At 41.8% G+C, this 25,755-nt stretch overlaps 1 protein-coding gene across 3 annotated transcripts in view; it reads right to left on the bottom strand.

Moving 5' to 3' along the window:
* TSPAN5 (tetraspanin 5) overlaps positions 1 to 25,755 on the bottom strand; it is a 281,029-nt gene that overhangs the window by 107,161 nt on the left and 148,113 nt on the right. Inside the window, exon 1 of one of the 3 annotated variants that reach the window (XM_011356249.1) lies at positions 19,866 to 19,898. The exons of the other annotated variants lie outside the window; for them this stretch is intronic. Within the exon in view, the coding sequence (XP_011354551.1) occupies positions 19,866 to 19,883 (18 nt within the window). The 5' untranslated portion in view covers positions 19,884 to 19,898. Of the gene's footprint in view, positions 1 to 19,865; positions 19,899 to 25,755 lie in introns of those variants that run through there. 3 annotated transcript variants of the gene reach the window in all.

Here is a 25,755-nt window from a genome sequence, read left to right as displayed (position 1 = left end):
CCAACCCAGCCCATTCAGAGGAAGTGGGGGCAGCAGGGGAGATCAGGGCAAGAGCAGAAGTGATGACTGGAACACTGGAGGGAAAACCAGATGTGTCTGTGTGTCCATTTTTGCTGGTCTTCCCAGGTAGACACCATCATCAGACAGGTGTTCACAGGCAATCTGTTCTCTGAGCAACAGTGGAGACAATCCACAGCCCAGGTAGCACAGGCGACAGGAATTGGACAGTGAAGGAAACACCTCGTGAGCACAGCCCACAACTCGGTCTCCATCCTCTGGTCTGGTACAGATTTATTCCATGTGAAGTTTCTTTTGACTCGTGGGTGTGTTAAAGGTGCGGTCCTCAAACTTTTCAGCACCAGGGACCAGTGCTCCCATGAGAAGCCAATTCCTGATGACCTGAGGTGGAGCTGAGGCGGTGATGCTAGCGCTGGGGAGCGGCTGCCAATACAGGTGAAGCTTGTCTCGCTCACCTGCCGCTCACCTCCTGCTGTGTGGCCCAGTTCCTAACAGGCCCTGGACCAATACTGGCCCACGGCCCAAGAGTTCGGGGATCCCTCTGTCAGAGGACACTTGTAGCAGCTTGTTCACCATCACCTCCACCACCTCTCAGTTCAGAGGATTCCTAATGCCCCAAACTCCCTTCACAGTCAAGGCAGAATCTGTCCCCTACCTTAACAGGGCAGGAAGGCCACTGCCCCTGGGAGAGACCAGGGGAGACACAGCTGAGCCTGAGGAAAAGGGAGCACTGAAAGGTTCTGAGCAAAAGGTAAGTCAGAGGCTGATTTCTGTGGCTTCAGGAGCACTGTGCCTTCATGTAACAAGCAGGAGGACTTCTTATCCAACACAAACAGCTAAGGGAATTGGCAGTCATTAGCCCAGCTGCTGTACAGGAAATGCCCTAGGCCTGCACACAACCCTCTCTTTTTCTCCAGCTCCACTCAATTGCTATCAGTAGCAAAAATCTCTTTTAAATTTTGTTACAAGTAAACCAACTTCCATCTTGTTGCACAAGTAGGACCTTTGTGGTGAGCTGGGCTGACCCCAGCTATTTCATAGGTACTATCAATGATGGAACCACACAGTGCTCAGGCAAAGAGTGAATGAACTGAACCCAAGAAGAATATTCAAGCACAAAAAGCAGTCTGGTAGAGCTATAGAAGAACCATCATAAAATGTTCTGTTGTGGCCATTCATTATCCAGCTTTGTTAGCCAACTCCTCACCTAGTGTCCCTCGCTCACCCCCGTGTCGCATCAAGAAAGGATGAGGACTACTGTGACAGATAGTCCCCTGGTGTCCTCCCCTTGCTTTTAGTACTCAGCCCTCCTATTTTTAACCAGGCACCTGGCCCCCTAGTAGGCTCCCTTTCTCAAACTCCCCTGAAGCTAGGTAAGCTCCCATGACTATAAGTGATATGATATGACTTGAAGTCACGTGTTGACTTTGTAGCTACCTTCTTAAAGACACAGCTACTTGCAGCGATGACTGAGACGTGGTGACAAATGGAGATGCCAGGGCCAGGGGTGGAAAAGGCAGTACTACCGCCCTCCCCCCCCCCAACCCTCACTACTCACCTCTGGACTATGAGCTGAGGACCACTGTAGTTGGGGGTGTCCCTGTCACAAGAGATTAATCCACCCCCGAATTACAGAAGGAAGCAGAGAATCCATTTTCTAGCCCTGACTCCAACCTTTAATTTGTTTGAGGCAAGCCACTCGACCTCCCCCTTCTGCAGTTTCCCCCCTTTATAAACTGGGGATAAAAGTTCCTGTTCAATCTTATTAAGAATTAAATACAATATTAAAATACAAATGCTCTGGAAAGTCATGGAAAGGCGGTCTCTGTAATGAATACGATGTAGCTACAACCCAGGCACCACGTGCTTGTGTAAAGAGACTAGGCTGGAGCCATACCAGACGACTACTATTTTTGACAAGCTAAAATGTGAGTTCCCTGTGGTGATAAAGATACTTAAAAATATATCGAATGCTTACAAATACGATCTGTATGCACTGACTGCACGAACACGTCCATTAAAACTAGTAACACGCCAGGTGAGAAAAGTGAGGTGGTCCCATGGTTCTCGTGTCTCCCCAGGTAAGAGCGAGGTGCTCCTGGGCAGGAAGGCAGGACCCAGAGCTCACTGAGGTTCCCCTCAGGCAGCCCTTATGGCACTTCTGAGGGATTTCAGAAATGGACTTGGCATGCTAAATGGCTTTCATGAAAAATAGAAAAAGACACCCACCCCCTTCCTCCACGCTGATCTACCTCCACAGCCTTGGAGGCTGGAGAGCGGACTGCACACAGTCCAGCGGATTCAGCCCTTACTTGCCCCTCACCCAGGGCCGTTGTGCCAAAAAACACCTTACAACTCAGAGCCCTGTCCCAAACTTAAAGTGCATATGGATTATCAATAATGTAGTTGTAACTAATATTTTGGGGGGATCTTGATTCTAGAGAGAAACCACTACCCATCAGTAAATCTACCAGAATTCCTTCACTGGAAACAGGTTTATTTCATTCCAAAGAAGGATCACTAAGTGAACTCTCCCATCTCATTTCCATGTGCTAAAAAAAAAAAGGAAAGAAAATGGCAAGCATTATAAAAAGACAGGTGGAAGGAGGGGAAGGGTGAAGACTTATAGCCCAGTACTCTAAGCAGAAGACAACGAACACGAATGAAGAGGCTAGAAGACAACGGCCAAGCATCAAGGGATTTGCAAGAACAATGATGCATTCTTCAATTAAATGCTCTTGCTTAAACGAATCTTTCAGTTCTTGCCCTGTTCTCGAGTGAAATCCATTTACAACTTCCGAAACAAAGCCAACAAACACCCTAGAATTTGCTTAGCAGACCTAAACAGTGACAACCACTATAAATGGCAAGACTCTTTTGCCTTTAAAAAGGGACATTTAGGCAAGTCATCTCATAACCACACTACTAAGGAAAGGTGGAACAGACACAGCTGCCATCTCTCCCAGAAACACACTCCTCTCACACTCCTCACTCATCAACTCACTGAGCCTTTTCCCACTCCAGGGCCTTCTGCCACGCTGTCCCCCAGCCTGAGAAACTCCTGCCCGTCTCCTCACATAGCCAAGTCTCTCCCCATCCCTGTTTTCAGGTGCAATATCACTTCTTCAGAGAGGCCTTCCCTCCCACCTAAACTGTGTTCTTCTTCTTATTGTCTTTCATTGCCCCCTATATTCTGTTTCTCTCTCCACAGCACTCACTGCAATTTATAAATATTTTTTCCTGCAGTATTTATGTATTTATTCCCTGGCTCCCTCATAGAAGTAAATGCCAGGAAGTCAAGAATCATTTCTATTTTGTTCACCATTGTATACCCAGCTCAGTGACCGTCATGAAGCTCAGTATGTATTTACCACAGAAGAAAGGATGGGGGAAGACACATGAGAACCCGAAGGACGTGATGGGCCCAGGAATGAAGATTAAGTCAAATAGCTCTGGACTGAGCCAGGGACTATGTTTTCCTTTTTTAAGTTCCGTGGGTGATTGAGAAGCACAATGTCCTATTTTCCTGGTAAAATAATATACTGAAATATAGGGTCAATTGCTCTATATGAAAGAAATCTGAAGAAAAATTTACAGGAATGCCACAATGTGTGATAAACACAATCTGTACACAAAGCAGCAAGCTTACAAATGGTACCTATGCTCTGCTCTCATAGTATTTTCAGATATGTTGGCTGTATCACAGAGACTGTAATAAAACCTACTCAGGATGTTACAGTTTCAACAAGCACACAGAAAGGTACTCTGTAGATGAACAAGAATCCATGTATACTGGGCCAGTTTAATAGTTGCAACCATTTTACCCATAATCCTGTGCTCTCTAATCATACAAACGTGGTGTCTGCAAAACACTAAAGTCCAAAATCCCTTCCCTCATAAGGTAGCAGGGTACCGGACTGCTTACTTCAACATCCGTTAATATGCCAATCTTTCCACATAACATTTTCTAGTCCCTGTTGTAGATGTCAAAGCTTTGGCCAAACAGCAACAAAAATGGTGACTCATGTAATTCAGTCCTGCCTAAAATATCTCTCGGTGGTGATTACAGCACAAATTTTACAGGTTGATAAAAGTAAAAGGGGGTGGGGGGGCGGCGATCAATTTAAAATGCATAGTAACCATGTAACATGCATGTTACTACTAAATGCCAGTTTTCATTTCAAAATTCCCCCCAACAATGATTTCAGCCGCATTTTCACACTGCTTTCCAATTTTATCCCTCCCTGAGCACAACCAATTATCTCTTTCAGCCTTCATCTAGCTGACTAAATGGATTGTTGCATCTCTTTATCTTCTCCTTATTTCTGGAACTGTTTTTTTCATAGAGCTGTTGTTCACTTTGAAATTTTACCAAAACAACTGCCAACTGCCTAAACAATTATTTCATTTTTAAGGAAGTATTTTAGCAGTGGCTGGCTATCTCAGAGCATAAATTTTACAGTCTTCACAGTTTTCAAAAGTCATTTGGTGTCATTCATCTGTAATTTACAAGCATAGATGTAGAGAAATTAGCTGAGCTGCCTAAAACTTTAGTAATTTCATGACTAAATCAGAATTCTGCTGAGGGCCTTACTTGTAAATCAGACTCCCATCTTCAATTCAGTCACAAGCCTGGCATACCCACAGCATTTTTTGAGGGAAAATGTCCCAGGCTGTTCCAAGTACCAAGGGGGCAAAGTGTTCTACATCATGCGATGACCCCACTCCCAGCTGACTGGACCAGAAGTGCGCACAGCACATAACCCAGGATGACCAATGCAAAGATTGTTCAGCAGGGCCTGTGAGCTGTCGAGAGAGGCTTAAGCCACTCAACTTTAACACTCCCAGTTACGTTTAAAATAAATAAACAAGATATTTTAATGTCTCCATTAAACAAATTAACATTTCTAACACCCAAACATTTATGACTAATTATGCTCTTCGTAAGACAGGTTCAAGATTTAGAAAACATATTAATTCACAGTGCACTATAGGCAAAATGTCTGCTAATCTAAATCTAAATTTGAATGATAAATGTCCTCTTCTTTCAATCCTGCCAGTTTGTCTGTGTGACTGAGTGTGGAAGTTCATGTGGAGATAACACTAAAGAAATAAATCTGAGGCCCTTCATGAATGTGAGGCCCAAGCTACATGGCTTTGCAGTCAACCACCCCCACCATGCTGACAATACACACACTGTGCCCTGCTGGCCGACAACACGGAAAAAGCATTTAATTAAGAGTTCTACTTAAACAGAGATGATAGTAGTTAGCCAGACCCTGATAAGTCATCGAAGCAGGTTACAATAAGGAACAGTAATCACAAACTCCTGCTACAATAAGGAACAGTAATCACAAACTCCTGTGACATCCTCGTGGACCTAGAACAATCCATCAGCGTAGTAGTATGTGTGAGGCTTGGCCATGGGACATGGTTTGTATCCTTAGATATTCTCGAGAGTCCCATCTCCCTTGCCACGTGTCACCTGAACGATAACCCCTGCTACAGAGGTTTTTATGTGTGTGCATGACCTTGGGACCAGGAGAACCTAATGCCTCAACTTCTTGAGAGGCAGCTCCTGTGCAAAATTTACACAAGCCTGAAAACCTCAGGGGCAAACAGAATACAGAACTCTCCATTTCACTTAGCAAACTGTCCCCACCTTTATGGTGTTTTGTTTTCCTTTCTAATCATTTTTGCTCTCACTCAGCTTCTCTCTTCACTGAGAAAGTCCAGAGTTTAACTCTTACCATTTCTAGATGCTCAGATGCAGATATTTCCTAACGGTGCTTTTAGGGAAAAGAAACACACTACATTAAATATACACATCGATTCTTAGACTCACCAGAATTTCAGATACATTTTTAAAAGTTAATGTCTTAGAATGAAGAAAATAAGGTGAGTGTACTCTATTTCAATTAGAGAGAAGTGGTAGAATTAAGGCAGAAATGGCCAAATCTGGCCGGCAGCAGAGCCCTAGAAAATGTCATATGGGGCACTTGGTGGCTACAGCAAAGAAAGAAAAAGAACAATGAGAATAAAAAGGAAACATGATAAAGATGCTGGAACACACTTGAGACAATGCATTTGCAATCCCTAGGGAATGTTTCCAGTTTTCTAAAGCTCTGCAGAAGAACCTTATCCAAACACCACGTCAATTTGCAAGGCCTTTTGCTTATATTTCTTCCTCACAATGGTTTCTTAGTTCCAATATTAACCCAGCCCACTCATCTCCTGCTTCTCTTGCATTCCACAGAATCTGCATCACTCGTCAGAACTGTACCTCTGCTTCCCTCCTACAAATTAAAACCCTCAGAGAAAAAGGAATTGTGGGGGTGGAGATAAGAAGTGACCTCTCCTGAAGAGCACTTCCAGGGCCTGGACTCAGCTCCTGAGAAACAGCCCACGTTTACACAGACCATCCTGAAGATACCCAAAGCTCTTGGAGTTTGTTCTAACTTGAAATAATTCTTCGGAACATGGGTGACTCAGCATTTCAAAACCTACCAGATCAGAGGAGAGTTAATATGAGGGATCTTCACCTCATAGTAGTGCAGGTCACTGACAAGCACTAATAATGAAAGCAACCGGATCTGATGCCAAAGAGGCCCTGGGGATGTCAAGGTGAACGAATCACAACCCCGGCCCTCACAGGGTCCAGTAGTACAGCTTCCAACATAGGGTGAAAACCTTCAGGCCTTCAGTCTCCCCTCAACATGATGAGGTTGACCAGATGGCCTCTACTACTATTGCGATATTATGCTTCTATAATTTTATACCATGCTTTCCAAACTTTACTTCCCCCAAAAGCAACTATGACCAGTATTATCCCAACAACAAATGGGACAAGACCATTTCCAGGCTGCAGAAAGAGATAAAATCTGGGTCCCTCTCATAAAATAACGGTACAGACTCTAATTTCCAAACTCTTGAATACTAGATGGGGGGACACACCACCCGAATCTTTTAAGAAATAATTTAAGAGCAAAAGAAAGGTCATATGTTTCACTTTGTACAAAGATAAATCTGTGGGATCCACTATCCAAAGAAGCAAATACCAAATTATATGAAAAGATACATAAAATATTGTAATCAGAATTGGACATTAAAGGTCATTCCATACCTATGACATCATCTAGTCTGGACTCTTCATTTTATTAAAAGGAAAGTGAGGCACAGAGAGATTTAGTGATTTGCCTAAGGACACCCAGCTAGGGAGATGCAGGCCAAATAGTAGAACCCAGCCAAGAATGATTTAATTATTCCAAAAAGCTATCAGAGGATGTTAGCAAAGTCTGGGATAATCTCCTAGCCAATGAGGACAGCCGAGCCCTCCCACAAAGCCAGACTACCAAGCTGACCAGCGTAGGACGCATATATTTTTGGTTCCACATTTCCGTCCATGCCAAAGGTGGCACAAGCCCCACAGGGTACAGTAGCTGACACCCCTTCTAAAACAGGTCAATAGCTCCAAAGTGCTTACAACCCTCTCAGATTCCAGGCCGGTTTCCCACCTCGTTGTTACTGAACCACACACAATCGCCTCACTAAACCTCAGTAACCTCAGGAAGCCCAGGCTGCTGGTGCCAGCCCCCCAGCCAAGCAGCAGCAGCTGCCCCAAAGACATCACCCTAGGACCTCACTTTCTGTTCTGGCAATCAAGCCTACATCCGTGCCAGTTCAGGGTCTGGCCCATCGTTTTCAAAGCTTACTGCTGGACAGGCCCCAGAAATCCAAGAAACCATCTGTTACAAAACCCTCCCGCCTCCAACTTCACAACAGGCCACAGCATCTGCCACTGTCAGTGGTTATACAAGTAGGAACGGAACAAGAGCCTTCTGAACCAAAGCTGTGGCACTCTCATGGGTGACCTTGGAGAGGACCTCGCCCCCCTGCCCATGCTGACCCTGTCCAGAAACAGGAGAGCCACTGGTTTTAAATCAAACACCCTGAAACAAACACTTCCATGCATTCTGTCTGGCAGCATTAGCTACAGATGTAAGAAAAGAAGAAAAATACATTCGACATTCTGAAGTCCTAGAATTTCGAACCTTTTCTTAATTCTGATTTATATTAATTTATTCTTCAATGACACTTTTGAAAGCAAAAGTCACGGTATTAAACACAAGATAGCACCAATCACACTAATAATATACTAGTATCCCAGACCTAAAACAGCATAAACTTACTTTCCAATTAAGAGCTAAACCACAAGATTGAGCATTCTTTGAAAGCTGTTCCAATATTACTATATTTAAATTCCAAGTAAACCCCAAGCAGTTACAGTTGTATAATAATAGCCATCATAACATTGATTGAGCATTCACTATGTGCCAATCTGCACTAGGATCTTTATATATAAGATCTCACTAAATCCTTCTAACAGCTCTATTATTATCTCTCCCCTTTTTTAAGTAAAGGAGGCATAGGAGGGTAACTTGCCTAAGGTCACAATAATAAAAAGTGGCAGGGACAAGGTTCAAACCTAGGTCCATGTGATTCCAAAGCTGGTGTTTTAACATTACCCCACACTGCCTTGGGGGTCTCTGGTGTGTAGAAGCAAAAACTACAACTGCATTTTAATTTATTGAACCACATCCCTCTGCATTTTAAGAGGTTCTGTGTAAACAACTGCCCTGAAATTTTTACAGGCAAGGAAGGGAAATTGGCACTCATCTACCAAGTCTGTAGCACAGATGTCAAGCAGCTGTGCAGGAGCCGGGGACAAGTGAACCGTGTGCTTGGCAAGGTTCTATGTGCGTCTGTCTCAGGCTTGACGTTTTTAAGAGAAATGAAGAGCCAAGGAGATGGGAGGGAGAATCTCATTTTAAATTCTGCAGAACGTGTTAAATAAACATGATCAGACCCATACAGTTCAGATAGTGCGTTAAAAATAAAAAAATTAAAAACTGTATCCCTTACTACCTTCCTTCCTTCACCTAACAAGCACAGAAATCCATGAGCATGCACGAGCGCGCATACACACACAAGCAAAACCTATTAGTATTAGCCTATTTTAATCTTCAATTTTTAATTCCATTTATTCTCTTTTGGAGAATTCATTCAGCAAACATTTGGCTTCACTTATACTTATGTTGCTATGTGTTATTGCAGACGTCAATATGACTTCCTCTTGGGGGGCAGCTCTCAGACATCTTGTGTAGTATCAACAGTCAAAGGCAGCCACAGATTTACTGCTGAACAACTGAGAGCTTGAGGATGAAACAATAAAGCCACAGGCCAGTGGCCATATTTACCAATGATCATGCCTGGATGAGCTGCGTAAGCTTATGATGTTTACGATATAAGCGAATATGTCTGTCTTTCCATGCTCTACCTTTTCTAATTCTTCACAGTCAATTCTCATTTTATAGTCTTACTAAGCACTTATGTGCCAGCCACTGTCAGATGCTGGGAATACACTGGTGAGCAGAATAAGCTTTTCGCTTAGTTGAAAAGGCAGGAATTAATCCAATAGTGACACAAAGGAATGAGTGATTTACAAAGGAGTTCTGTGTAGGAACACAGATTGAGGAGTAGTGAGGCAGTTTTTAAACAGAGCCACAAATTCTGATACTGCTCCCATTGAGGAGTGAGGTCCATGTCCCCTCCTTGTGAATCTACGTGGGCTACGACAGCTTCAACCATCAGAGTATGGTGGGAATGATGCTACATGACTTGTAAAGGTAGCTCATAAGAGCATTCCATGGCACTTTTTGTTTTCATTTGTTTTTTGCTGGAATACTCACTCTTGAAGCTCTGAATACTCACTCTTGAAGCTCTGTAAGAAGTCTAACTATCTGAGGCCACCCCACTGTGTACCTCATGAAGGAATCATGGGTAGGAACTCTGGTCAACAGTCCCAGCTGAACTTGGTCTTTGAGTCAACTCAGTTCAGGCACCAGACATACGAGTGCAGATGCTCCCAGATGATTCCAGCCCCCGGCTGTTCAAATCTTCCCAACTGAAGCTCCAGACATCACAGAGGAGACACGAGCCATCTTCCACGTGTCTGAATTCCTGACCCAGAGAACCAAGAGCATAATAGGATGGATGTTGTTTAACATCAGGAAGTTTTCCAGTGCTTTGCTACACAGCAGTAGATAACCAAATCAAAGGTAGCGTATATAATAAAAGAGGCTGTCTTACACCAGGAAGTCAAGCAAGCACTCTCCATGAAAGTAACTTTGGAGCTAGGACCTAAAGGGTAAAAAGCTTCTGACGAATTCAAGGGGAGGGGATGGGGGAAAAAATAAAAGTAGGCTGTAGGCACAGGAACGAAGTCAGCTGGTGAGAGCAAAGAGTAAGAGAAGAGCAGAAAGGCTGACAAGAGCGGCAGGCCGGGACCAGACCGTGTCCAGGGCTTTCGTCTCTTACTCGAGAACAGTCAGAAGCTTCTGGAGGGCTGTTTAGTGGTTTGGGTTTTTTTTTTTTAATTGAGGCAAAATTCACATAACATAAAAAATCACTGTTATGGGTTGAATGATCTCCTTCAAAAATGTGTATGAAGTCAAAACCAGCACCTGAAAATGTGACCTGATTTGGAGAGTCACTGCAGATGTAATTAGTTAAAATGAAGTAATTAAGGTAGGCCCTAATCAAATACGACTGTGTCTGTATAAAAAGGGGAAATGTGGACACAGACGTGCACACGGGAGAATGTCCTGTGAAGATAAAGGCAGAGACTGGGGTGACGGGTCTGCGAGCCAAGGAGTGCCAAAGATCGCCAGCAAACCTGAAGCCAGGGGAAAGGCATGAACTGAATCTCTCTCACTGCCGTCAGAGGAAACCAGCTCTGCCAACACCTTGATCTCAGACTCGTGGCCTCCAGAACTGTGGGACAGAAAATGTCTGCCTTTTGCATCACTCACCTTGTGATACTTTGTTACAGCAGCCCTAGGGAACTGGGAGTCACCATTCTGACCATTTTAAAGTGTACAATTAAGTTAGTATCTTCAAAATACAGTAAAATGATCACCACTACCTAATTCTAGAACATTTTCAGATCCCAAAAGGAAATATTGTTCTCTTCTCCCCGACCCTCCAGCCCTGGCAACCATTAACCTGTTTTCTGTTACCATGGGTTTGTCCGTTCAGGACATGATATATATATAGAATCATACAATATGAGGGCTTTGGGGTCTTGCTTCTTTCACTTTGCATAATATTTTCAAGATTCATTCATGTTGCAGCATGTATCAGTACTTCATTCCTCTACATAGCTGAATATTCCACTGTATGTATACACGTTTTATTTATCCATTCATCAAAAGATGGAAATTTGAGTGGCTTCCACATTTTGGCTATTATGAATAATGTTGCTATTGAAAATTCCTGTACATATCTTATATGAACACCTGTTTTTAACTCCCTTGGACATATACCTAGGAGAACTGTGAGGTCACATGGTTAACTCCATGTTTAACTTCTTGAGGAACCAAAGTGTTTTCCACAGCAGCTGCACCATTTTCATTCCCACCGGTAATGTCTGAGGGTTCCCTGGAAAGTTTCAAGCGAATGGGGTAAACATCAGAATTGTGCTTTTTAAAAAATAAGAGGAACCAGCTTTTGTTAAAGGACATGAGTTAGTTTTGGACCAATGGCTTTTACATGCTTTTTAAAACATTCAAGGTAGGAGAGGCTTGGAGAAGAGCTTGGTAAAGCTCTGGGGACAGACAAGATTCAGCAGCTGTGGGGACAGACAAGATTACTTAAGAGAAAGTATAGAGTATGAAAAAAGAAAGTCTTGGTGGGAACTTTTAGGAGCTCCACATGAATGGTGGAGTAGAGAAAAACGAGTCTGCAAAAAATAGAATGTAACAAAATCGTGGAATAAGAAAAGAAGGTGACTGGGCAAAGAAAGACAAAAGAGATTCGCCAAACTATAATAAGAAACAGAAGATCTGAAAGGGTCTAAATTCTGACACTTGAACAAAGAAGATATATACTATTTCTTTCCATACTTTCCTTTTTTTCTTTTTTTCTTTTTCCTTTTTTTTTTTTTTGGAAGGGGTGGAAAGTAATGGTTTTAGTTTCCTCCATCTTACGTGTAAGAGATTAAACTACTTGACCTTTTATCAGACTTGGTGAATGAATGCTTTTCAGTCTAGACATCAAATCTATCTGAATAGGCCTCCCGTAAGAAGGCTGTGTGGAAGACTGGTTATGTACTTAACAAGTTCCTATTGTTTCATCAAAGCATCCGAAAGCTGGGGAAGACAGTTGGACACCACTTCAAAGCATCACTAAGAAATCAACAGCAATTACAGCAAGAGAATAATTGTTCCTCTACATACCCTCCCCGCCGCCAAGTAGGTATTTAATTACAGAGGCAAACCAAAGATGAGAATAAACCTATAACATATTTTGTCCCATGTTAAAATTATAGTTTAGATTATTATGTTCCTCAAAAGCCACAGTTCCAGAGATTTTAAAACTCTCTTTACATATCAATCAAGAGTGGAGCTAATCTTTTCAGGCCTACCTGAATTTTAACTTTGTAATTATGTGAACAAACAACTCCTGCCGTAAAATAAACATTGCCTTCTTATATGTGGGATATAAATCTAAAAGCAACAAACATGACAGAGACACATGGACAGTAGACTAGTGGTTACGGGGGTGGGGCGGGGAAGGGAGAGGTAGATGATGGAGTAAAAGGGGTCAAACATGTGGTGATAGAAATCTAACTATGGGCAGTGAACACACAACGCAATACATATATGACTTACTGTTGAATTGTACACTTATTGGATTTCGTTAACCAATGTCACCATAACAAACAAACAAATAAACATTGCCTTTAGAAGAGCACAGGAACCTGTCTGGCTCAGGCTGGCCAGCCCTTGGCAAGCTGACTCCTTTGGCGACCCATGACATTAACACAAAATTGGGAAATGTGAAATTACATTACACTCAATTACTTTATTTGAATAAAACACAGACACACAATCTCATATTCACTCTATATTCACAACCTTTGAAAGATTTAATATTATCGATTGTCCTCCTAAGTTTGGAAATTAGATATTTAAGGTAAATCTATGTCAGACAGAAATCCAATTGACATTAGGACCCTAAAAAATATCTTCTTTTACTTTATATGAAAATTATGAAATTGGTTCCAATTATATTAGCAAACTGAATCACACTGGAAAACGTAATAAAATCATTGTATTAGCCATAACACAATCAGCCACATATGCTGGGTTTTGTGCCTGGTATAGGACATACGGTATTCCAAAGGTATTAGTATCTATGTTTTACACACAATGGTCCTGAGATACAGAAGCTCCAAATCTAGGCTCTGGTGACACAGAACTGAAATATAAACTTTTTTTTTTTTTTTTCAAACCATAATGCTAGGACTCCCTCTACTACACTCTGCTCTCATAGACCTACTGTGGAAATTATTGCTAAGTATCAATATAACTGTTGCACAATGATAAGAAAATAAAATCAAAAATGAAAGACGGTGATCTTCTAGAGGAAAAAATTACTTAATATTTATTAAATAAGTAACATTTTATTGCTAAGAGTTCTACAAGAAGTTATTTGATTTAGCTTTTTGTTGTTGGGGAGGCATACAAATTTTAGATATGGGGAATAAGGTCAATGTTGTTTCAGATACAGGTAGTAATGAAACAGCAGATGTATTATAAAACGCTGTTCCCCACAGTGCATAAGAAAAAGCCCTGTCAATGCCCCAGGTTCAGAAAATTAGTTTGATGAAAGTACTTGGAGAGACTATAAGACAGTAACTAATGCTAATAAGAACTTAATGGGGTAGAGTCACAAACATTAACTTATTCATTAATTCTCACCACATGACCCTGAAGCAAATACGAGCATCCCCCTTTTATAGAGGGAAAAAAAACAGTGTTACATAAGTGATGGCAGTGACTTCCAGAAAGAATTGGTCATAAATACAAAGTACGAACACTACACTGAAGATTTTAAATTCCTCAAATATACAGAGGCATATGAGCATATTTTTAGATACAACCAATAACTACACTCATCCCAAAGCAATACTCACTGAAAATCTGTATTCTGAAAAGCAAAATATGATTTGAAAGCACTGAAATATAATGGTAACAACAACCACAACAGGAGGGGAGAGGAGAAAAAGCTAATAATCGTTGAGTGCTTACAATACTCCAGACTCCCTCCTGAGTATGTATGGGCATTAACTCTCAACCCTCACAATGAGCTTGTGAGCCATGTGCTGCTACTCCTCTCCTCTGCTGAAACAGGCATGTGAGCTTCCCAAAATCACACTGAGAGTTCAGGGCAGGATTCAGAGCCGGTCTGGCTCCAAAGTCCGTGCTCTTGACCATGACATTATGCAGTTAAACGAGGCACGACTTGTTTTCATGTTCAACACAAGATTACCCATGCAAGATTAAACTTACTTCTCCAAGGAGAAGCAACAGAAGTCCCTTAATGCCTTGCATTTAACCCTGTTTCCAGGGATCCTTCTGACATGCATCCCATGGACCTCTAGTACAATAAAATGCCAAGCCAGATCTGGTCCATTCCAGCTCTAAAATCCTCATTTGTACCTAAAATACTGATGTGTATCTAAAATACGCATTTGTATCTTTAATGGCTTCATCCAATCTACTCCCTGCATCCAATTTCCTCTTGAATACATTTAATAGCTTCTTTGTGAATGAATCCTATTAGAAGCATTTATGCAGTCCTTCTGAAATCACATGTTTAGAGGCAAGAAAACAGCATGTCAGAGTATTATGTTTATTTCATAAAATACACATCTTTTAAAAAAATAGCCTTGCCTAGTTAGGTCTTTATGTACTAGATAAGTTGTAAGAAGAAATTTATACTACCACACATATTTTTAAGTTGAATAATATGCTTATAAGAAATAAAGCAGTAAGAGTAGAAACACTTCATATCTAAGCATCTCTAAAGAGTTTTCCATAAAGCAATCATTCATCCATTCCAAAGTCACTTGTTACTGTATTTATCAACCTGTGGTTCAAGGACCATCCACATGAGTATCACCTGGGGGTGACAGTTAACAATACAGGTGAGATCTAATGAATTCTGGTTTCTGGTGAAGAAATGTACATCACTCACAAACAGCCCAGGTAAGTCTTATGTACCATAAAGTTTGAAAACCACTGAGCCCCTTCTATGTGCCATATGGGACAAACAACTGGTCAAGGGAATTACTATAACCCCTTAAGAGGTCTTCCTGCTTCTACTTCTCCCTGTCTCTACACTTCTATTCTTTGCACAAAAGAGGGTTCCTTTTTCAAGAGTAAGTCAGCTCACGTCACTTCTCTGCTCAAAACTCTACAAGGGCTTCTCATGTTCCTCTACGGTCACAAGTCCTGAATGATCTTACACTTTACCTTTCCTACCACCCTCCCTTCCCCTCTGCAGCAACCCCCTGCTGCCTCCTCCCACACCTGGCCACCTGAAACAGAGCCTTTGTTCCCTGTAGGCTCAGTCTGCTCCAATGGCTTTCCTGCAGATACCTGCATGGCCTGTTACTGCACTTCCTTGGGAGTCTGGCTCCAGAATCACCTTCAAGGGAGGCCTTCCCTGGCTGCCCTATTAAGAACCGCATCCCCTCCCCTTTCTGCCTGATTTTACCCTCTTTAGCACCTACCACTATCAAACATACTTGCTAGTTTATTTCGTTTGTGGTCTGTTACCCTAAAATGTATGCTTCATAAAAGCAGGGATTTTTTTCAGACCATTTTGTTCTTACATGTATTCCACTTGGCACGCAAAAGTAAAAAAGTACATACTGAATGAATGGCTAAATATAAAGATATTAATGGAGTGATGTAGTAATCTAGAGTAGAGAGTAACAAATTCCTCATGAGAGCAGCCCAGCTCTCCTCAAAAAGGTAATACAGGCTGGGTTTTGAGGGAGGAACAGAGAACATCCTCTAAGGAAAGATATTTTACATAACTAGCTACAATCTTAAAAAATGTCAATGTCATAAAAGACAAGGAAAGAAAGAACTCTTCCAGATTGAAGGAGCACAGAAAGATGTGAAAACTGGGTGTGATGCATGCTTCTGAAATGGATCCTTCTGCATTGAGATAACTGGAAAGACTTGAATGGAGTCTTTCAGTAAAGGTACTAGTTCTTTTTAATATTCTTACAATTTTCCTATAAGTTTAAAATTACTTCAAAAGAAAAAGGGGGAGGGGCTAGGAAAACATGAAAAGAACTAAAATTATAGGAGTAAATGTAATGCATTAAATAATCTGTAAATAAAATGCCCAATAAATAATATAGGGAGGAAAAGGACTATTTCTTTCAAATATTCTCTCCTCCCTGCTCCCCCACTCCTCCAAGAACAACTTTGGGCCTATATCATCTTGGCTTAGAGTCAGCCCAAATAAGGTCATTTTTCTTTAAGTGTAACACAAATAAGCCCCCTGGATTATAATGGAGACACAGTGCAGCAGGACATCTACCTGTATAAACTCTACAGTAAATGATGTTTCTCTTCTCCCTACAGAGCAGAAGCGTGATCCCCATAAATTGCTGGAACATACTTTTTACATAAAAATAATGATGGGGTTGGAAATAGAAAAAGGAAATCTTTGGACTGGATTGCTATTGTGAGCCAAAGAGAATAAATATAAAACAAGAAAAAAGAAAAAAAACATAGCAATAGCACTGAGTTATAAAGAAACAGATCGATATAGTTTTTTTGTTTGGTTTTTTTTTTTTTTTGAAACTGGAAGTTACAGGCAGCACGCCTAGAATTTAGATACCAGTCCTAAGGACTGAACACTCACTCCTCTGAGCATCTACAGCTCCTGTGGCAGGTCCAATCTCATTGTAACAAACACCACAGCCATAAGAATCTGAGCAACGCAAAGCGCGCCTAGCCAATAACCTCCTTAACTCAAACAGGATTCCGTATTTAACAGCGCTCCCCATTTTAAACACAGAAGTACAAAGATACAAAACAAATACACTGAATGATTACTCACTGTTCCAAGGACTCATCAGAAGTCCCCTGATTTTCCACAATAAGAAACAAGGCTAGTTTTAAAACATAGAGGGGGGCAGAATTAGCTTACGGCTTTTCAGGGAGACATCCATGAACTGTACAACCAAAATGTCAACAGGCAAATGCAAGCAGCAGTTAATGCCACAGCAGGGAGTCTATAGATAGATACTGAGCTCCTTCTAAGTTCCCCACTCTTGTGTGTGTGTGTGTGTGTGTGTGTGTGTGTGTGTGTGTGTGAGTGAGTGAGAGAGAGAGAGAGAGAGAGAGAGAGAGAGAGAGAGAGAGAGGTGGGGGGGGGGAGTGTGTGTTTTGGGGGAGAGTCCGCCACACTCTCTAGTATTGGTTTGTTTTCATTTGAATTTTCTTCCGAAGTACTGAACAGAAATTTCTCACTGAAAAAATACAGAGTTGCAACTTCTTCTGGAAAATGGTTAGATCTGGCAACACAGGTACATATTCTCCGGTCAACCATCAGCTGGAGGAAAGCAGCTCCCCTTCTACAAGGCAGAAGCATGACTGACCCTTTACCACACTCCCTACAGCTCCCTATTAAATTCCCACCTCTGACCTCAGTGTCTTGGTTTTCTGCCTGGTCCCTCTTAGCACTTTAAACAACAACAAAACACCCGACTTGGTAGGAAACCAAAACTGAGCTCTAATAAGACTTCAGAGAGACAGTGTAATATAATTATGCATAAATTACATCTACATTTTTCCAAAGGCATTCCCACAAGCATCACCGGCAAGGGGGCAAAGTTTATTATTTCTAACTGAAACTACTTTGCTTAGAAAACAGGAATGCTTTGAAAGTCTCTTAGCTTATCAAAACATGAAGTTCCTTATTTTAGAAGCCCTCAAATGAGTTCAAAAGTAACCACCACAGTTATGTACATTTTAGCACAATTTAAAAAAGAAAAAAGTCTACCATAAACATATATACTGTAATGGAAACAATTAACATAATTACACTATCAAAACAATGACTATTAAAACTTCTTTCTGAATATTTCTCAATCCTCCAGTTGCATACTATATTATATATAATCGAGTATCTGCAGTCACAGAGGGCTTTGTTTAGGGCATGTAACCATGCCCAGGGGCCAGGCATACCACCCCTCTGTGCCTCGATGTCATCATCAGTACAGTGTGACAAAGAATAGTGCAGGCACCTCATGCGGTCACTGGGAAGACTGAATGAGTTAATATACAAAATCAGCACTTAGAACAGTGCCCTCCACATCATAAGTGCCACATAAGAATAAAAAGAAACAATTGCTATTGTCCAGCCTTGTGTGCCTTGAGACACCGACCTAAATTACCAGCAAGTTACATTTCTCTGTGGGAAATATCCTCATCTCTGCCCTGCTTTGCAAAGTGAAACACTGTTTTACAGTTTTCTTCCCAAAGAATACTCCATCATCAATTTTAGTTGCTGCCAAATCTCAGAAGCCATTAATAAAAGTGGCAATTTCTCAAATGGTTTAAGGTCAACTACTCTAAGTACTTAATAGAAAAGAATTAGCTCCAAGCCAATATCCAAGAGATAAGAGATTTATCAAAACAATTATCAAGTTTAAAGAATAAAATCCCCAGTGCAGTAAAAATGCAACATTCAAAAAACTCAGTGCAGGAAAAGACAAGTATTATTCCAAAAGGTAGCGACTTTTAGTGAATGAATAAATGAATGAACATCAAATTGGTGATATGGTGCCAACCACGAACTTGTGCTTTCCTTAAAAAAATAACAATAATCAGACACTCTGCTTTTACTTAAGAGTCACTGCTGAATTTTCTTCTCATACTTACAGAAGAGCCAGGTAATAATGACATATAAAAATATTCGACTAGGCTTCCCCAACCATTTGATGTATGTAGTGGCTGCATTTGTGCTTGATGTGGACGAGGCAGTCCCTGCCCTCAGCGAGTTTAAAATCTAGTTGGGGAACAAAACAGATACACTAAGTAGTAACCTCTGAGAGTATCAACTATGCAAGTTCAAAGAAAGGCACCCAGGGTCGACTGCAAGAGCCCTCGAAATGATGGGAACAAGATAAAGACAAAGGAGAAGGACCCAGAGAAACAGCACTGTAGTGATCACAGTCCACTAAGCTGCACGGTAACATATGGCTCAGCTCTGCAAGTTGAGTGGGGGATTTTTGAGGCTGGGAAAAAATACAGCAGGTGTTCTGCTCAGCAAACCCCTAAACCTCGTCAAACTACACAGTAACACAGCCTGCTCTGAAGCTTTCACTGACCACTCCATCCTCAGGCTTACACACCGCTTCCCTTTTATGTGCATGTTTATGTGCATATGTCTTTCCTCCATGGGACTGAGAGGTCCTGAAGTCCAAGAATGATGTGAAACCATCTTGTACTGTGGTCCCAGGCCTGCACACTCAGCAAACATCTCTGGATTAAATGAGTCACGGGAAGGACCTCTGAGCCAAGGAAAGGGTTCAATAAATACAGTCAAGGAATTGATGCTGTGAGCAAAACTAGAAAAAGGAGACTGCCCCAGAATCCAACACCAAGCTTCCCTGCGCATCATGTTCGCAGCCGGAGGAAGACCCTCGGTCTTCAAAGAACTTAGAATCTACTTAGATTACAAAAAGTGTTCTGAGAAAGCATTTTAAGTGCTCTACTGAGACAGCCATTTATTACTAAAATGTGAAGACATCCTCCCCTTAAAGTGAGGTGTAGTGGTTTTCACAGGCTAAGGACTTCAAGATGACATTCCATTGGTGCTTAGCACGAACCGCGAACAAGAGCTCACTGGGTCGCACCAAGGAAGGGAATTAACCTACTCGGAAAATCTCAAATGCTGCCTTTTTTGCTCACCGGCTGAGAAACTGCCATCTGGAAGGTTTAGCAGATGAAAGGCATTATGATGGTTCTGCTGGAATATTCCTGGTAGGCAGAGAACACAAGATGCCAGAACTTAAAAAAAGAAAAAAGAAAAAAAATCACATAATTCTGATTACCTCATTTCACCTTTCTTTTCAATCAATCCAAATTCAGCCTGTTGTAGATATTCAACCATTAAACAGAGAACCCCTGCAAATGCTTTGCTGAATCATTCAACTGCCAAAATCTCCACAAAGCCTGTGCATCCCCCACATTCTAATGCTCTGGCCTGAGCCAGCTCGGCACCCCTAGCGCACAACCTTGAAACCAAAAGACAGCAAAAAAGCAAGAAAGGCTAAATTAAATTTCACCGAGCCCATCCTCGCATTCCTGGACTCTCAGTAAGTCCACCTTAATATCTCAGAAGTGTGTGGCCTTAACGTGCATTTTCCATCCCTGACTCTGGATGGGTTGTGCCTTTGTCAATGAAATGAATACACCCACACTCAAGCAAAGGCAGCACTCTTGTCTGTGTTGCTTCTTTTGTTTTCTGGTCTCTCCCAAAACTGCCTGGCCCTGCAAGGCCAACATGAAGGAATCCACCACTTCAAGGCCCAGCCCAACTCCTGCACAGAAGCCAGGCCTGAAAGAGGCTTTTTGCTGTTGTTGTTTTGAGACCTCAGGCTATGAAATCTGATAAAAATTATCTTCAGACTAGTATCATAAAAAGCCCTTTTCCCCTGGAGGAACCCAGCAATTTGAAAGTGTCTGGCAAAGCATGTTCTTGCTCCATTCTTCAGAGCCTTCCCTGAGGCAGGCGCGAGTTGGCTCAAAGTCAGAGGGAAGGAAACTGAGTCTCTGGGGGCCTGGCCCAGAACAGGCTATAGAAGCCAAGGCCTCATGCAGCCTTTTAGTATTTAATGCAACAAGATCACTAGACACTGTCCACATCGCCTTTGAGTCCAAGGATGAGCAGGGAAATTGAAGCACAGATGATCCATGTGCTCTCACAAGACCCCCACCAAAAAAAACCACACAGCCGACTGGAGACCAGCTCACCCCAGAGTGCGGATGGCAACGACCGTGTTTGCTAGCCAAACAAAATGCGATAGCATCCTCAACCCCTTCCAATCAAAAGGGTGTCAGCCTCTGACTGGAAGTACCTACCCGCTGCCACTCTGCATTTATTTCCCATTTCTCTAATGGCCTTGATGCCTCCCACTCTCGCATTCTAAAATCCCAGGTGCACAGAGAATGTTCTTACCTCCTCAAAATGTTAAAAACATGCATGTCTATATATGCTGTCAAAGTTTCAAGAACATTAATTATCTTCAGCCAGAATCAGAATTTAGCAACAGCTCCCTGCCACCACCACCCCGCGCCCACCTCCGCCCTGCACTGGGCCCCCTGCTCTAGGACCCTGACAGTGGAACCCCTTCCGAGTGATTTAACATCCCGGGAAATCCTTCAATAGGACCACTATATATACTGTCATCGAAAACAAATAATTTTTAAAGTGAAAGGGGACACTATTAATCATCACATGGGGAATACAGGTGTCAACAAAAATTCTCACTGAAAACCAAGACCTATTGAGCATTTTAAAGGCCCTACTCTGGGTGCAGAGATGACCATCAATGTCACATTAAATAGACAGCCCCATCCTCTTAAAGCTGACTGATTAGTGCAGGATACAGACAATCAAATAAACACCCAAATAAGTAATAATAATCTACCTTAATTATGATGGGTGCTCAGAAGGAAAAGTCTTGAGTAGTATGACAGAATATTTGACAGCTTAACCTAATTTGGGGAGAATCCCAAGTGTGCCGGAAATAATAGCATGGGTACAGGTTCTGAAGTAGAAAGGATTCCAGAAGGAAAAGAAAGGCAAGAGGGTTGGAGGGTGAAAGAAGGGCTAAGGACAAGGTGGGCAGTGGAGGAGAAAAAGGAGACAGGGAGGAGAAAAAGGAGACAGGGAGGATTTTTGGCTGCACCAAGCACAGCGGGAAGCTATGGAGGTCACTCATAGATGCGAATGTCATGATCAGACAGAGGTGGGACAGGGGGGCTCCGGTGCAGCGTGGAAAGTGGACCGTAGGGAAAAAAGAAGGCAGAGAAAGAGCAGGAGGCCAGTGTAGTTGGGAGGATGGAGCCTCAGATCAGGGCAATGGTTATGCAGATGGACTAATGAGGGCAGGTGTGAAAGAGATTAAGAGGTGACATCCAAAGACTCTGGTTACAGGTAAAAAAAAGTTGCCAAGATTCTGGCTCGGTCAGAAAAAAAAGGGCCTGAACATAAGACAGCAAAGTCAGTTCCTTATATAATCCCGAATTGCTCCAGGGTTGCCTTATAATCTTGTTCACAGGGCCTCCAAAAATCCATCTCATAGTGTTAAAATGAAATGCAAATACTAAAGCTACCCAACCACAGTTTTCCTTCACCCACAAGTCAGTGAATCTTTCAACAATCTAAACGAGACAGATTCACCCAAACTCAATATTCTGTGTTTGTTGTGACCTCTTTAGTTATGTCATCCAATAATACAATTGAAGATGAAGTTATTAAGAGTTCTGAATGACACAGGAGGCTTGCCTCTGATCTTTACAGATGGTATTCCAATCTCGAATCCTTTCTAGGATTGAAAATCTGTGGTTCCCATTTATTTCTTCACTTCGATGAACGACTGTTTTTAAACCGAATTAAAAATGAATGGTAGTCATCCATTAAGAGAATCTGACAAATGGAAAGGAATGGTTTAGATTGTAATGGCTATACTACCCTGTACCACTACTCCCAAAGACTGGATTTTCATGAAATATATCACAATTAGAACAGTGTCTAGCCTCTTCAGTAATGTCAAGCCATGAAATCCTGTGCACTTAAATAAAAATGATCAATTACAGTAAAAATTACTAACTTATATTCAGATCATACTGTCCAATCTGCAAAGTTTGAGTCTATTAGGGACCTTGATAGCACAAGTAGGCAAATATAAATGTACACTCAGGAATCAAGATTTCTCACAAGGGCTCAAGTGGTAGGGAATAACAGAGCTCTTCCATAATGCCATTTCTATGACAGAGAGGTAAGGTAGGCTTTTTGCCTCACCCTTCATGAGCCAACGAGGAAAACTGTCTGGGACCAAAGTCTGGATTACGGTACATTAAGTGTCCCTACTTAAGTGTCATGTCTCAGATTTTCTAGAGAGGTTTCCATTTGAAATATTGAAACATTATCAACGGACATGCACATATATGCATTTTTCCTTTTTTGAGTAATTGTATTATTTGCGACAAAACAAATTCATTAAATGTGGTTTGATTTGTACACTATTATAAAATATTTGATACAAGTCTATAAATGGGAGCAGGCAGTCTTTGTTATGGGGGGGGTGGGTCTTTGTTAGGTACGTTGTCCCAATTTGAATTTTTAAAAATATGTAGTCACCACTACCTTATCTTACCACACATACCCTAACTCACTCAAAAAAGGGTCCCAGAAAGTATCCAGGAAACACGGAGGAGGGGGTCTGTAGCTCTGCAAGGAAAGATGTGCAAAATGGTGTCAGGGATAAATCTCTATAGATAAAGACCAGAACAGAGGTAATGAGAATTAGAGGGAAAAGATTAAAAAATTAAAGGGAGTGTACACCTAGCAGGAGGGGGCGGGAGAAAAGACAAAAGATGCCTGTTCTTTGGAAAGCCCTCTAGGTTTGAACTAAAATGGATGGCAGAAGTCAGGATGATCCGCTGCTTGGGACTTCCTCCACAGCCAGGCTCGCTAAGCTTTCACGGAGAGAGGTGAAAGAGAGCAGCACAAGCACAGAGAAAGCCACCTGTGATAGGCACTTTCCATCTCCCCAAACAGCCACTGTCAGCCCCCCAACTCCTGCACCAGCACAAATCTCCACATCAGAGAAGGGGGGAAAATTAGTTCACATTTGGCTAATGCTTTACAGTTAACTAAGCACTCTCACAATTTTTTATTTAGTCATTCATGCATTCAAAACAATTCATGGAATGCCTTCTAGGAGCTGGGGCCTGCCAAGACCTGGGATGAAACACGAAGGAGGTCCTGGCCCTCAGTGAAACCAAGGGTTATTACTTTGATTAAATTTACTTTTAAATCTTAGCTCTAGAAATCATCTCTCTCCCCCTCTTTCCCCCTCCTCCTTTCTCCTTTACCCTCCCTCCTCCCCTCTGCCTAAGTTATTTTTCACCTCCTGAACTCAAGGGTAGAATGACCTCCTGGTTACTTTTCATAAGATGGAACAGAGGGACCAGGAAAAACCTTCAGAACTGTCCTTAAGACCTGAAGAACAGATTCATTACCCTTACCTTAACTCTGACCAATCACCTCCCAACATAACCCCAAACCCCCTAACCCACAATTTTCTTGTGATTTTGCCCTATATAATCTGTAACCTACACATCATCATGCTTTTGAGCATTAGCTTTCTGTTCTCCTGGATGATGCCATCCAACAATAAAATAGCCAATATTTCTCCAAAGCCATCCTCAGTATTGAGTGTTTGGCTCTGCCAGCACCTGGGGATCGAACCTTTTCTGTTCTATAACATCAGAACCTCAAAGACCAGGGGAAATGAGTTCCGTAACTAAATCGGCACCAAAGAAGGACACTGTGCCAAGCGCCCTGGAGAGGTGCAATTACAACAACGTAATCCTGCATGAGGGAGGGATTTACTGACTGATGTCTTTACCTTTTCACCGTTGTTTAAAATCGTTCCAGTGGTGGACCTGGCTAGACAGAACACAATCCATATGATTTGACAACTTATAAGACTCACAATTTAAGAGCCAGCTTGTATTTTAACTATTTAAACCCACTTTTGATTTATCTTTTAGAAAACAAGCAATATTTAAGGACATCAAAGTCAACTATTTCCCAATCTACAGTTTCAAGCCCTACAAACCCCAAGCAGGGTAAGTATCAACTGCAAAAAACCAAGAACAAAAGAGAAAATATTAAATGAACAACAGTAAGAGTTGACTTTTCAACAGATAAGATAAATCAACAATTGAATGACACATTGTAATGCTAAAAACAACAGAATCCTAAAACCAGTTTTTTTTTTTTTAAAAAAAATCCTTTAAAAATTAAGGCAAGCAATATTAGTGTATCGCTATGGAAAAGTTTGGCAATTTGTCAAAAAAATTAAAAATAAAATTACCATATGATCAGCAATTCCAATACGGAAGTACGACACAATAAGACTCGCCACTAGGGAAATCTCTGCAGCAGAGCGCAGAGAACTGAGTGCTAAGGGAGGGAGCACCACATAACGCAAGCGAGAAAAAGTCTTGAAAAGTCGTGACCTGAACCAAGGCAGGGGCAGGTAGTGGAAAGGGAAATAAGACAGCACACTGATCAAGTTAAGACTGAGCAAGTATTACTGTTTGCAGTACTGTTCAGGGTCTGAAATTTTAACCTACTTAGAAGTTAACACGTTAGACGGCCACAGTTTCATGAATGCTGGCAGAAGACATGAAACTCCTGGCTCAGAGACAAATGGTGGTTTACGACAAAGCAATAGTGGTAGCCAGAGTATCCGCATTTGCACCAGTTCCCTGAGCAACAATTTCCACAGGACACTGCAGAGAGGCTTCACACAGTGAACTGAATGAACTAGAAGAGGACCCCTGAATTTAGGAAACAGAAATATTTGTTCATGGGCATCTACCTTCCAAGGCTTTCCACAGTACAAATATCCTTGAAAAGGTCCAGAACAGAGACAATCAGTACTTCATCTCTAAAGATGTGCAGAAACACGAAAGATCTGTGGAGAACTGTTTCCCAATATACTCACTTTACCTCTGAGGAAAGGAAGACTCAAAAAGCTTAAAATGAACCAGGGTAACA

This window comes from Pteropus vampyrus, unplaced genomic scaffold, assembly GCF_000151845.1.
Source record: "Pteropus vampyrus isolate Shadow unplaced genomic scaffold, Pvam_2.0 Scaffold25, whole genome shotgun sequence".
Classification (NCBI taxonomy): domain Eukaryota; kingdom Metazoa; phylum Chordata; class Mammalia; order Chiroptera; family Pteropodidae; genus Pteropus; species Pteropus vampyrus.
This window is presented reverse-complemented; position numbering and strand designations above follow the sequence as displayed.